At 36.0% G+C, this 13,598-nt stretch overlaps 2 protein-coding genes across 2 annotated transcripts in view; one reads left to right on the forward strand and one right to left on the reverse strand.

Annotated features, from left to right (window-relative positions):
• Positions 1 to 8,253: 8,253 nt before the first annotated feature.
• LOC125680685 (uncharacterized) lies at positions 8,254 to 13,187 on the reverse strand. The gene is made up of 4 exons (XM_056155847.1): positions 12,945 to 13,187; positions 12,595 to 12,805; positions 12,252 to 12,430; positions 8,254 to 8,927 (listed from the first exon to the last, which is right to left on the reverse strand). The coding sequence occupies exons 1-4, from the start codon at positions 12,985 to 12,987 to the stop codon at positions 8,443 to 8,445; spliced, it is 918 nt and encodes a 305-aa protein (XP_056011822.1). The 5' UTR covers positions 12,988 to 13,187; the 3' UTR covers positions 8,254 to 8,442.
• The window catches only part of LOC125681914 (octopamine receptor-like), a 34,271-nt gene continuing 33,421 nt past the window's right edge, over positions 12,749 to 13,598 (forward strand). Inside the window, exon 1 of the mRNA XM_056155845.1 lies at positions 12,749 to 12,813. The gene's annotated coding sequence lies outside the window, so the exon portion shown is untranslated. The remainder of the gene's footprint in view (positions 12,814 to 13,598) is intronic.

The raw sequence follows: 13,598 nt of genomic DNA on the forward strand, positions 1-13,598 counted from the left end.
CCCTGAAGCTGTGTTTCAAGATTTAAAATACATTTTGATCATCCGTATTCAATACTGAAACAAACAATTTCAAACTGTAACATCGTGTGCTTTAACGTCTCCTCAAACCTAAGTGGACTCTTTTCCATTTTCAAACGAAAGCCAACACAATCTTTGATATGTGGTTGCTACTGGGCGTTTGGAGCCAGAAGAATTTCTTAAATATAATATATAATACCTATATAAAACAGATAATTTTTTATTTCTAATTAACCGTACTTTACTGAATATGATCACACTTGGGACACGCCAATGATTCGCGGCAATGGTCATTTCATGTTATCTCGGTCCAACGGTTACACCGTATAGATACGTGTTATTGTGATATTGTTTTCCATTAGCAAACATGTGGTGTCACACATATTATCTGTAGGGATCTAGAGGGGTGGCTAAGAGGGTTAGAAGTCCCCTTTTTAATTGGTTGCAATATTCTTTCAGAGAATGTAAAGGGTAACCGTAACTGGTTTTTGGGAGCCTTCATCCCCATGCTTCGATCAAGAGTTCCACCTGAGTTATGTTGTATTGTTATTTTTGATTTTCTAGCCTGAAGGAGAATTAAAAAAAAAAAAAATGGGGATATGGTACATGTTAGTGAGCTAGAATTTGCTAAACTTGCATTTTTTGCACACTAAAAATCTACTTTGATTCATTTGCAATAGCTATTTGTACGTGTAACCCTGTCTAGTGGTGTCAACACAACATACACACTGTAAATTAATCATTATATGAAGATAATTCATCTAACAATAAAGATATGAAAATAAATATTGATATGTTTGTCCTTTTGTAAAACTTCACATATATAAAAATTTAGCATGATAATATAAGATGTGCGTATCGTGCAGAAGCCCGATAAAGCTTAATTATACCGATGGACAGTCGCACATAAGTTATTCAATTTCGTTATATTCCACACAAAACCGCCGCGGTGGTCTAGAGGTATGGATGTTGACAAAACACGGACGCACGGATGCACGGAAATAGAAAAAAAAATTAGTACAAATCACGGATTCATTTTGCACGGATAAAATTTTCCGTGCATTTTTTAAAATATAGAATATGCTATTGATTTGTGACTTCGAACATACAGCGCTGTACATTGAAATTTTTTTGTGCATGTAGGTAGGGGATATATGTAGGTATGTAGGTAGAATCTACCAGTCAAGGATATTCTCCTTGCATTGTCACGTCACTGTAATTGTTATAAACATGCGAAATTTACACTAAATTACAGACAGAAGACTATATTTCTTTCATAATACAATAGACTGATAGATTCTAACTACATAATTATTCCCTGGGGTGTACACAAAACAATTCAAAGTATATTCGAAGTCACAAATCAATTGATTTTATAATCTAAAAAATGCACGGACAATATTATTATCCGTGCAAAATGAATCCGTGATTTGTACTATTTTTTCTATTTCCGTGCATCCGTGCCTTGTCCGTCTTTTGTAAATGGCGTAAAGGTAGAGCGTTTGCACCGCACACACAAGAAGAGTGTGACACAGTAGGTGTGGCACGCTAAAGAACCCTCACTGCTCAATGGCCGTAAGCGCCGAGCAAAGGCCCTTCACCGGTCTTGGTGACGTCTCCATATGATCGAGTGAAAAATTCTCGAGAGGGCCGTTAAATAAGATACAATCAATTAATATTCTATACAATTTTTCTTCCCTAAACATTTGTAGTTTCATGTATTTTGTTGTATATGCATCAATATTTCACTAATGTAGAATTTCCAATAACTGTGTCTGACAACAATCAAACATTTGGTACAGGTAGGCTATGTTTTATAAATGTTACTTATTGAGAACTTGACACTTTTGACCTGACACATGACTTCCGAGCATAATACAGACTAGTCACTAATATACGAGTAGTGCCTTCCTTACCTTATGTGAAATCCAGAATCCAGAATCCAAAACTTTTTCCTGAACAAGTTTCCTGTACATCCGTCGACTGATTTATGAATCCCTATTTGTTACGTCATAATAAAGACGCCGTTAGGACGACGTCATTATCATCATCTATGTTGTCAACGCTTGTATGTAACGCGACTGGTAAAATTACGTCACAATAGCCGATACGTCATTACTTCGTTCCCAGACGCACGTCGGAGATTTACGGAGACAGTCGGTCGTCTGGTTGCACGAGACTAATACTTCCGAGGTGGTGTGATCCGAATGCACTGTGTGGGGTCACTAGAATCATCAGTCTGATTAAAACCAGGCATTCCATCTCGGTCACCCCTTTTTTTTTCTATGTCCGATCGTTGAAGCGGACATAAAAGGGGGGGGGGGGGGGAGATTTCCATTCAATAATATGTTGACGATGTTATCATTATAAGTTGAGAGGAGTTTGGTACTAGGCCTAAACCTCTTCGGATATAATTTTGTATTCCTGTTGTAAAACAGAAAATACTGTAGATTCTATTTCTATCTGATACAAAAGTATATTCAGAACCTTCCAAAGGTTTTGAAAATATCGTAGTGATTGGAAATAAAACTTTGCACAACTGTGTGTAGTGAATCTTGCCTTTCATTTATTTTGTACTTGATAAATCAAACCAATTTGGGTTGAAGATTATAAAGCACACAAACACAACTCCAATCAACGGTATTGTCTTTATCTTATTTTCATATTTCGATCTTTTTTTGTAACAAATGTAACTACAAGCTATTAGCAGTGATTCATTTTGAAAATGATTATCATGAGTCCAGCGGACTCCCCTTGATTACAATAATGAGTCCCATGCTAAAATCAATGAGTCCAAATTTCATTATTTCAAACAAACAGCCTGACAATCACAGGTATTTAAACAAACCAAGTTAAGGTTGCCACCCCCTTCTAGAGAATGAATATTTCGCTTTTTATTACAAGCCATCATTTGCAGAAAATGCTTGTTCGTAGCTATAGTTCATATTGGAAAATGATTTTCAGGTGCTTAAAGTTGAATGATGGAAGTTTTTATTCCTAGCTACTTTGTTCATGCCATTTAGTTTTTTTGTTCTGTGCAAATGCTGCAATAAATAATTTGTTCTCCATTTTCTTCATTTTTCTCAAATCTTGGCCAAGAATAAAGTGCAAGTCATTTTTGATGACATTTTTTTCACCTTTCGAATTTTCTCAACTTCTACTTCGTTTTCAGGACTAACGTTTGATTTCGGGGACTCCGCGTTTGTTTTTTACCCGTATATAGTTACTGACAATATTATCAATCATATCACTTTGCAAAACTGTTGTTAACTTTCCCTGATTAGGAAGTTTTAAAACATAAAAAAAATCGGTGGAATCGGAATACATGCGAGGAAATTCTAGTTCCCAGTTTTGTTTACCCGCCGTAATGCCTTATATATCATTTGGTTTCATTGGTTAATGAAATGCGAGTTGACCAATGAAATATCAATATTCTTAATTCGGAATATCTCGGGTGTGTAGTACGTTCTGGAGCTTACGGGGGGGGGGGGGGGGGGGGGGGGGGGAATGAAAACATTTTCATATAATTTCGAATGTTCATGCGTCCGCCGGGATGCACAGTTATTGAAATCATGCGTCCTGAGCAAATTCAATGCGTAATTTACGCAGGACGCACGCCAAAATGAATCACTGTATTAGTTGGGAATTGCAGTTTTCTTATTTTTTTATTTATTTTTTTGTTTGTTTTACGTCCCGTCGGAATTTTTTTTACCACAAATTTAGATCTATGCTTAGCGAGCGCTTACAACCGTAGTGTGTGTGTGTGTGTGTGTGTGTGTGTGTGTGTGTGTGTGTGTGTGTGTGTGTGTGTGTGTGTGTGTGTGTATATATATATATATATATATATATATATATATATATATATATATATATAAAGAAATAGAATAAACAGTACACAAAGTTAAAAATTTAACGCAAGCGCTTTCATTTTATAATCCTCAGGCGTTACATTTTAAAATAGTTTATAATCCTCAGGCGTTACATTTTAAAATAATATAATCCTCAGGCGTTACATTTTAAAATAGTTATAATCCTCAGGCGTTACATTTTAAAATAGTTATAATCCTCAGGCGTTACATTTTAAAATATTTATAATCCTCAGGCGTTACATTTTAAAATAAAGCGCTTGCGTTAAATTTTTAACTTTGTGTACTGTTTATTCTATTTCTTTTAATATTTTATACCGGACACTGTGATTTTTTAAAAAACTAAAAAACACAATTTGGATATATATATATAGAGAGAGAGAGAGTTAAGGGGATATGCTACACCAGAGAAATTTGATATGGATGAAAAGTGGAAGATATGTACAACAATATTTTGAAATTGAAACTTTCAAATTTACTTCAATTAGTCAAAAAATGCAGTTTGAGTAGAAAGCAATCAGAAAAAAATTTTAAAACCCCTGCCGGACTCCAAACCGCGATTTATAGTTCACCAGTCGACGTGCTGACCTTCTAAGGTACCCTGTTAGGTGGTGAGTTTTGAAATGATTAAACAAATATTGCTGATTTTTTTATATTTTGATCCATGTTTTAAAAGGATGTCAACCATTATAATAATGCAGAGTAACCCCTTAAGATCTTATCCGAAAGACCCGTGAATGCCGAACGTTTGGCGAATGAGCAATCACCGTGACCCTTGTGTACCTCTTAGGTTTGACGCGGCCATGGCACAAGCAGGACTCGAACTCGCGACCTCCCGGTTGCGAAGTGAACGCTCTACCACTGAGCTACCGCGACCGGTATTTGTCTTTGAAGGCTGATAGCTATTGTTGTGCAAGTATGTGTGAGCCCAACCTTGGGCTATGAGATTGCCTACCGCTAAAAAATCCCACCATATGCAATTGTTTACTATCATGATGAAAGACCAACTTGCCTAACTTATGCAAAATGTTTATTTCAATCTGTACATTAATTATGCAGCCGACCAGATCGGAATTAAAATCTCCTGAAAAATGGACCATAATAATGCAGGCTCTCCAATACCCCTGACAGGCCTTTCCATGTGTCAGGCACAGGACAAGAGTATATGGGCGTCTGTCAAAATTTCACAAGGCCGAAACTCACCGAGAAAATAGTGATTTCTGAAAGTATTGATGATTTTTTTTTCAAAAGCAATTCAAAACAACATCCTATGGTAAAAAAACAACAACCCTCTAATCTGACATGTAATAATATAATCCAAGATCTTATCAGAGGCAGGATAATTCAGCATTTGTTTATGATGTAGATACAACACTCTTGTACACAATTTTCCTTTTGATAGTAAATGATGATTTTCTGAAAACTTATGCAAGAATCATCATGAACAAATCATTGATGAATTGTTTTCGAAGTAAATGTAAACAATGTCAATGCGCAAATTCCCGGTCATAGTATGGCATATGTGTGCATGCTACATTAATTCTACAGGCAACAGGCGGGGATCTTGTTGCCATACTACTTGTACATCAGGAAGTTGAAACTGGTAACGCAGCACGAGCTGTTGCTGTGTGTAGAAACAGATTCAAACCCATGATTTAATAAAACCAATATTTATTAAAAGATATTGAGATCATCAATATTTAATCTGCAGGCATCCTAATTAATGTATTATAAATTCCATATTGTTTTCACCGTGCCCAGGTTCAGGACGGGGCCAAAAAGGGATAAATATGTTGGAATTTTTTTTGAAAGTCTTGTCAAATACCACAAGGAAGTACGATTCTTCAAATCAATATGCGTTCTCGATCAGTGTTTATTCATGTTCATTCACAAAATGAAAGCTTGGACCAGGACATCCAATGTAAGAATTGTAAGTTTTCATAGAGACATTTACATATTTTAGTCGTGCATTATATATATATATATATATATATATATATATATATATATATATATATATATATAAATCTTGGAGCATGTCAAAGGTTGATAAAATCTACTCGTTTATCATGAGAAATACACTCGTTTGGAAGGGGTTGATCTATTGTAATTTCAGACAAAATATTCTAGATTATAAATACAAAAAAGTAAAATGCGATCAAAAGATTCAGTAACTCTGAACGTGGACGGCAAATAAGATTAAACCATGGAGGAAACAATTTTTGGATATGATATTAAATATAACCATAGAAGGGACTACTTCTGTAATCTATACAGGATGAGTTTGTATACGTAATTACTTCCGGGTCGTCGTTGTCACATGTAGTATGTAAAGTTTTAAGAGGTCAATGAGATGTTCATTGTCCAATGTTTCATTGTATGCATGTTGTTGACTAGCGCTGCGGTTGTTCTTTGGACTTTAAAAGCAAATCATACATCAACCATTGTACATGTATGTTAGAAGGAGCATAGGCGTAGCTTGGGTTCGAATATTACCGAGGCAGGGGGTCTGGGGGGCTGCGCCCCCCAGAAGCTATCGACATTTTAACAACGTAAAAGGTGTTTTTTTTGTTTTTTTTTACCGAGGCAGCTGCCTCGGTTGCCTCAATGGAAGCTACGCCACTGAGGAGTGATTTGGCCATAGATTCAAATATGCCATGCATATCTGTTTATAGAAATTGGTGCTTTCCTTATTTAGAGCTACCGGTAAGCATAGCGACAGCGCTTTTTTTGTTACCAGATGGATTAACCGGCACCTAGGAGCTGGCTTTGAAAACACGTCTATTGTACTGGCCCCGCATTTATAAGCTACCAGATAGCGACTTCAAAATACAATATTTCATTCAATTTGATGAAAGCAATAAACGAACCATTACATTATTTTGTAACCATCGCCGTTTGGGAAATTTAGCACCCCTTCTGGCCACCCATCGCAAAAAGAGGGAAATAAGAATATCTGTAACACTAATGGATACTCCCCGAAATGCATCAAATCAATGAACTGCTTTATATGACAAATTACTCCCAAAACGATCAATAACTGTTGAAATATTGTAAAAATGAAGGTTTCTTTTTCATATATAAGGTATATGTTGAGTGACGTTGACCTTTACAAAATGAAATTGAGTTACCTATTACTTATTTGTGTGATATATGATTAATACCTGTTCAAAAAGTTATAATAAGGTGTTTTTTGTGTGTATACGGTATATATTCTGAGTGACCTTGCCCTTTCCAAAATGGCATTGAGGAGACCTTGGTCCAAAAGATCAATAATTGTTGAAATGAAGTATTTTTTTTTTATATATAAGGTATATGTTCTGATTGACCTTGACCTAAATAGAATGACCGTGAGTGACCTTTGTCTGAAAGACATTTGTCTATTACTTATTTGTGATATTTCATCAATCCCTTTTTAAAAACTGTAGAAATAAAGAAATTTTTACTTCTATGTGGTTTATGTTCTGAGTGACCTTGACCTTTTCAAAATGACCTTGGTCCAAAGCCCCTGTCTCAAGGAATATTGATGGTCGATTATGATAAAATTCTGCTGAAAGGTTTAGAAGATGGATTCTTTAATACAAATATGAAATAAGGGACTTGTTCTGAGTGACCTTGACCTTTCCAAAATGACCTTGGTCCAAACGTCCTTGTGTCAAGTAACATTGGTGATCAATTATATCCATTTTTGATGAAAGGTTTAGGAGATGTGAGCTTAAACGGGCGGGCGGACAGACATGACGGCGACTATAATTATGCAGCATAAAAATTAACTACAAATCTGGATATTTTTGATATTAATAGATAAAATTTTGACAATTATGTGGGTCTAAAAAATTTGCAAAACCGATTCGCAGAATTGATATGTTAGCACACAAAAATCAATATCTTAAAATTTGACAAAATTTCGCAAAATATATCTACGCAACAATTTCCAGAGGTAGAGTGTAATGTATTTTAGACGCTAAGTAGAATCCTACTGAAGTAGGTACTAAAACCAAACTTGACCACGTGTCACTCGGGTGAATCCTGATCGTTTTACAGAAGTGTGTGTAGCCTTTTGAAAGGTGCTCATTTCTGGGCGTTGACAGTGCGTTGCATGACCGGCTTGATAGTGGGCTAAGAAGAGCGCTTAGCGCTAATTATGAGAACTTGTTCCAATAAGATGAACACTACATGCATTCTGGTAGATTCAGGTACTGGAACGACCAACATAAGCAGCGTCAAGTCACCTAGGCGCTAAACTGACCGTTATTTAATTTTATGAGAATAAAAATGAGTGTTCTAAGTGGCACCTGTCCCACTCAGGCCTAGTTCAATTTTGATCGAGCTATGTGACCTACATGTAAATAAAATAAGATCTACTGTGCGCATTTTAATATTTCTGAAAACCGCTCGTATTGAGGGTAGCAAAACATGGTGGACTTTGCAGTGCCGGAGTTCAATGTCGCACTTTATGTGTTTCTTTCCAATGAAACCGATAGTTTATAAAATCACTCAAAATATGCTGCCACGCCGTTATTTACAACACTACGATGGATGGCTGTAAAATTTGCTCTCATGAAATATTTATGACACAAATAAGCACCATAAAACACGCAGTTATAGTAATAATTGACAATCGACGGTGGGCAGCACTATTCAACATACCACTGGTACGGGAATAAGCACGGACTACAAATGTTTTGTTAATGGCGCCATTGCCACAATAGTACATGCCACTGTACGGTTCACATAAGAGAACTGTTTCCGCGTCTTGTGTTGTCATGGTGTAATTGAGGAACGACTGTCTCTTGTTGTTACAGTCTTGATAAATTTCTGGTTCTGATTCTGATATATCAGCTGTATACGAAATCAAAGGGTTAAAGGCGACATCCCCGTTCAGTTTGTAACACCAGCGCAGGCTCACGGGTGGTTTGCCGACAATGCCGGTACACGTGAACCGATAGGTTGAATCTATCAGGAAACTGCCACCACCGGATGAGTCCAACATGTTGTCGCTAGTTGGCGGTGTAAAAATCTCATCAATAGCAGCTGGAATAGCTGAAATTATAAAAATGAAAATGACTAATTGTGGTTACTAATTCTGGAGATTAGTTGTCTAGCACGTAAGCCGCAGTGAACGCATTATTGGAGAAACGTCAACCCAAATTTTCTTTCAAAATCATAGATGGATATGCTTTATGTTTGAAAATAGCAGTTCCATCTTTTAAATAGACCGTCGTACACATGTTTACACATGGGAAAAAGTATTGCAACACCAAAGTTACTCCTTTTAAAAAAACATTGAAAGGGAGCAAAATTTTGAATTCAGTAACGCAATTCAATTTCAGTCTGTATCTTTCTTTACAATATACTTCCAACAGAATTGTGAGTTTTGTACACAGTGCTTTAGCTCTTTATTTAACTTGTATAGTTTGACATATTAGGTTTACTTGTCTAGAACATCGAAATTATAGGTCCTCCACAAGTCTCAAATGCAGTCCGATGGCGATTATTGGAATAAACAAGGGAAGCAGGGATGCCATGGAGACAAATTGATCATAAAGTGGGTCATCACCTTTCAACGGTCTGTAGAATTATCAGAAAGTACCACTTAAAAATCACGTGAAAGATCACGCAAGATCTGAAAGATTTCATGTTTGGGAGGGCAATGCACTCAGATGAAACTTAAAAAAAGAAAAGAAAATGGTTGTCACATCATTTGCTGTCAACAAGAACAGAACAGAATCGACTGGAGTAATTTGGCTAACGTGCAAAACGATCCACAGAGACCTTTGCTTACACCCAACCACAAGGCAGCACATAACGTACTGCGGTCATGATTTTTGTGTATTCAACTAAAACACTCAAATAACCCCATACCGGCTTATTTGGTCATTTTTGAAAATTATTTTTGCACATTAATGGCAAAAATTACAAATTGTGACACCCCCCCCCCTCCTTGCGCTTGATCTCTTATGAAGGATATCATCACATATTTTGAATGAATCGTTAGAGAAAGTTGTAATTTATCACTTGTTAGAAATGATGCCAATAACGCGCTAATGCCGAATAACGCTGTTGGAAATGCTCATTGTCTGCCGACACCGCAAAAACAACATCCTACGCAGAATTTTCGAAAGTTTTTACCCGCAAACAAAACTACCCTCAAGTCCACATGTTTGTCACATGTCAAACTTCCGCCAGATTGGTAGTATGTGTCACATGTGTTTAAACAGCCTGAGTGCACCTCAAGAAGTAGCCTCAGCTACCAACATCAAATAGTTCCTTTGTATACAACTGATTATTTCCGAAAATTATACAAAATTACCTAATCATGGGTACAAAAATTAAGAGAAAAGAAGTAGAGGAAATGAGAAGAATCGCGCAGGGGAAAAAATCATTCTTTTAAATATATGGAACTACAATTACACATTACATATTAGACGATCGATCCCGATGCCGGCTTATTTTGTAGAATATTGAATATACCTTTCTGTATGCAGAATGTGTATTGATACAGTAGTTCATATTTTAAAAATTATTTTTACTAACTCCCCCCCCCCACCCTTTCAAATTTTCCGTTCCAAACTAGGCTATATCGTATCGTACTCGTTTACCATGCCAAGAAATTCCTAGCAAAATCTCCGGTACAAAAAACCCGTTATAAATCAGTGACCGCAATTAAGAGATAAGCGACGACTACTATTAATCAGCATGTAATATGGTCCTATTGAAGCCAACGAATTCAGATCGGACGGGATTTCTTGGCATGATTGTGTCAGGTTCGCCAATGTTGGAGGAAAGTCTATTGATTGAACGAGAGTTTTTGATACATTTTGCAGATAAACGAATGAGATTTGACTCCACTTTTTTGGCACACTGTGTTTAGCTATACTAGCTCTAAAACTTCATTGTTATTTCGGATTTCAAACATTTCGGTTGAGCATCACTGAAGAGACATTATTTGTCGAAATGCGCATCTGGTGCATCAAAATTGGTACCGTATAAGTTTTACATTATGGTGGCAACCTAGTATTGCATATGGTTAAGAAATATTGCAGAGACGATTTAGTTTAGTTATATGGATCCGTGATGGTGAGGGGCTGTGTTTTCTACGACTGTCACCGGCACTGGAAGTTAATGTAAATATATTATAGTATGTGCATATATAAAAAAGGAAGGGTAGGACACTCTTTTTGAGGCAAATTCAGGTTTAAGTTATTGTGGGCGTTTCTCAAACGGCCTGACGTAGTGAATCATTCACATGTACCTTACTTTCAATATCTGTACGGTTTTGTTCCGCTCCAATGCCGTTCATTCGAAGAAAAAGATGTTTTTACACCTCCAAGTGCCTAAGAATTTCGCTAGACTGTCTTACTTCCGGTTTAATCGCACTGAATCGAAAGGTAATTTCTGATCCATAAAAACATATGTAGAAAAAATAATTCTCAGGATTTTTACTTCATGATGGTATTAGAGACTAGTGGTTAAGTACATGAGCCATGTTTGTTTTTAAAGTTCAAATATTCTTATCATTATTTCAGCGTTGTGTACACACAGGTCACATGCTACCCACAGTTAGTGTTAGCTTGATGACGCGACCTCTAATTATAGAATGTTATTTCAGAACCAATAAGAATGACATTGTTTATTACATTGACCAATCAGAACTTACCTTTCAATCTGACACAGGCACTGAACCGAGGATAGTAAGCTCTACCACAACATCGAATTCAATGAGAGTCCGCCATTCGTGTGAACAGAACAACTGCTTAGTTTGATTATGGCATTTCGAAAATTGTAATATTTGATCTTTTGATTTGTATTGTATAATTTTTCATTTGTATTATAAAAAACATTTTTACTATATATTTTGAATTCAATTTGCTTACTGCATAATGTGTCATTTCTATTGTACGAGTTTTCTTAGTATTGTAAAAATTTTCATTTGCATTGTATAATTTTGATTTGTATTATGTAATTTTCATATGTGTTGTATCCGAGGTATTGTTCATTATGGTTATGTTACAAAGAATCTCATTGGTTTAAACTATGGTTAAACTATAATGCCAAATAGGCTATACTTTCTATCGCTTACCAACATCGTATTTATCTAGTCATGCACGGAAATATTTATCTTGGTGGATGGTGGTTTTACGTTTTTATAGAGAGAAAAAAAGAACGTAATCTAACGTCAAACATGAAAATTGTTATTCATCTTATAGTGTCAAATTATACTTGGGTTAAGGGGGGAAAGCTGGTATTGCAATATTTTGTTCAATGTGTATACATCTAAAGCCCTCAAAATGAATATGCATCAGATACTTAAACATTTAAAACACCATGAATATCTAAAATATTTGCAACTGAGAAACAACTTACTCCTCACGGCTACGTATTTGGAAACTTGTTCTACGTAGGTAGAATAATCCTGGTTCTGTCCATTCAAAACACACGTATAATTGGCTTCATCTCTACATGCTGTTAGGTTCATAGGTACAACTACCCTTAAGAACTTATTAACAGGGTTCGGGTCATGGACGTTTCCGGTCAAGTTATATCTAAGGCATGAAAAGATAATTATTTTCTGGTAGTTATTCAGTCTAAAGATATTTAGGAAAGAATGTCAAATACATGTTTGTATACGTACAATCATTAAACATTTAGTCTAGTATTTTAACCTCAGGATCAATGCACAAGGAACGAAATCTAGACATTTCTATACCTAAATCTATTATCAGTAACGTCCATCACAATACGATCTGTGTGCTGAGAAGTTCGGTTGTACGTGACTTTGGCATCAGGTGTTCCATTCCGTTCTAGGGTAAAGTAGTTTACGTACAATAACACCCCGCTGTTGGCTGCACTACATCGGATATCCAGTGGGTTCACTCCGATTGTTAAATCCATTGTCTGGATAACAACACCTTCAACATCTGTAATGGTGAGTATATCGTTTGTTTTTGAAAATTTGAAAAGTATTCCCCCTTATCAATGTGTGAATAAAATAGGAAATATATTATTATATTTCCCTTCATTTCTTTTCGCCTGTTTCTCTCTCTCTGTAAAACTTACCAGAAATCAGAAACATCAGCAGGGCTTTCTGAAAGAATTCCATTTTCTTGCTTCTTTGTATTCTAAATTCTATCCCCACATCGTGTGTATCTTTAATACCGTCATTTCCCAGGGACCAAGCATTCAGTTTTATTGTTTTATTATGTGCAATAAAGAGTTCAATCTATTATGCCACCATGTCATCATGTTGTGATTTGTGATCCCACGTCACACAGGAAATATTTCAGAATGGGTTGTAATGATTGTTTGTTTTTTACACATCTTTTCTACATGTATATGTGTTTGTAATCATAACATACGTTTTTATCTCACCTATAGGAGAAGGTGATTTTTTCTCTTTTCTACTTATATTTGTCTCAACAATCAATACACACAAAGGTACTACTTGATCAGATGGTATTTTATAAGCATGTAATTCTACATATCTAACATGAGTGCTGAATGAGAATGGTGTATTTGGGTGTCTTTGAATAAAAACAGCTGAGAAAATGTTGTTACGATTACCAAAAGACTTACTGGGGGAATATATCTACAGGGGATGCTTACTCCTCCTGGGCACTTGATCCCACCTCTGGTGTGTCCAGGGGTCCGTGTTTGCCCAACTATCTATTTTGTATTGCTTACAGGAGTTATGAGATTGATCACTGTTCGTTA

This window comes from Ostrea edulis, chromosome 2 (genome assembly GCF_947568905.1).
Source record: "Ostrea edulis chromosome 2, xbOstEdul1.1, whole genome shotgun sequence".
Lineage (NCBI taxonomy): Eukaryota > Metazoa > Mollusca > Bivalvia > Ostreida > Ostreidae > Ostrea > Ostrea edulis.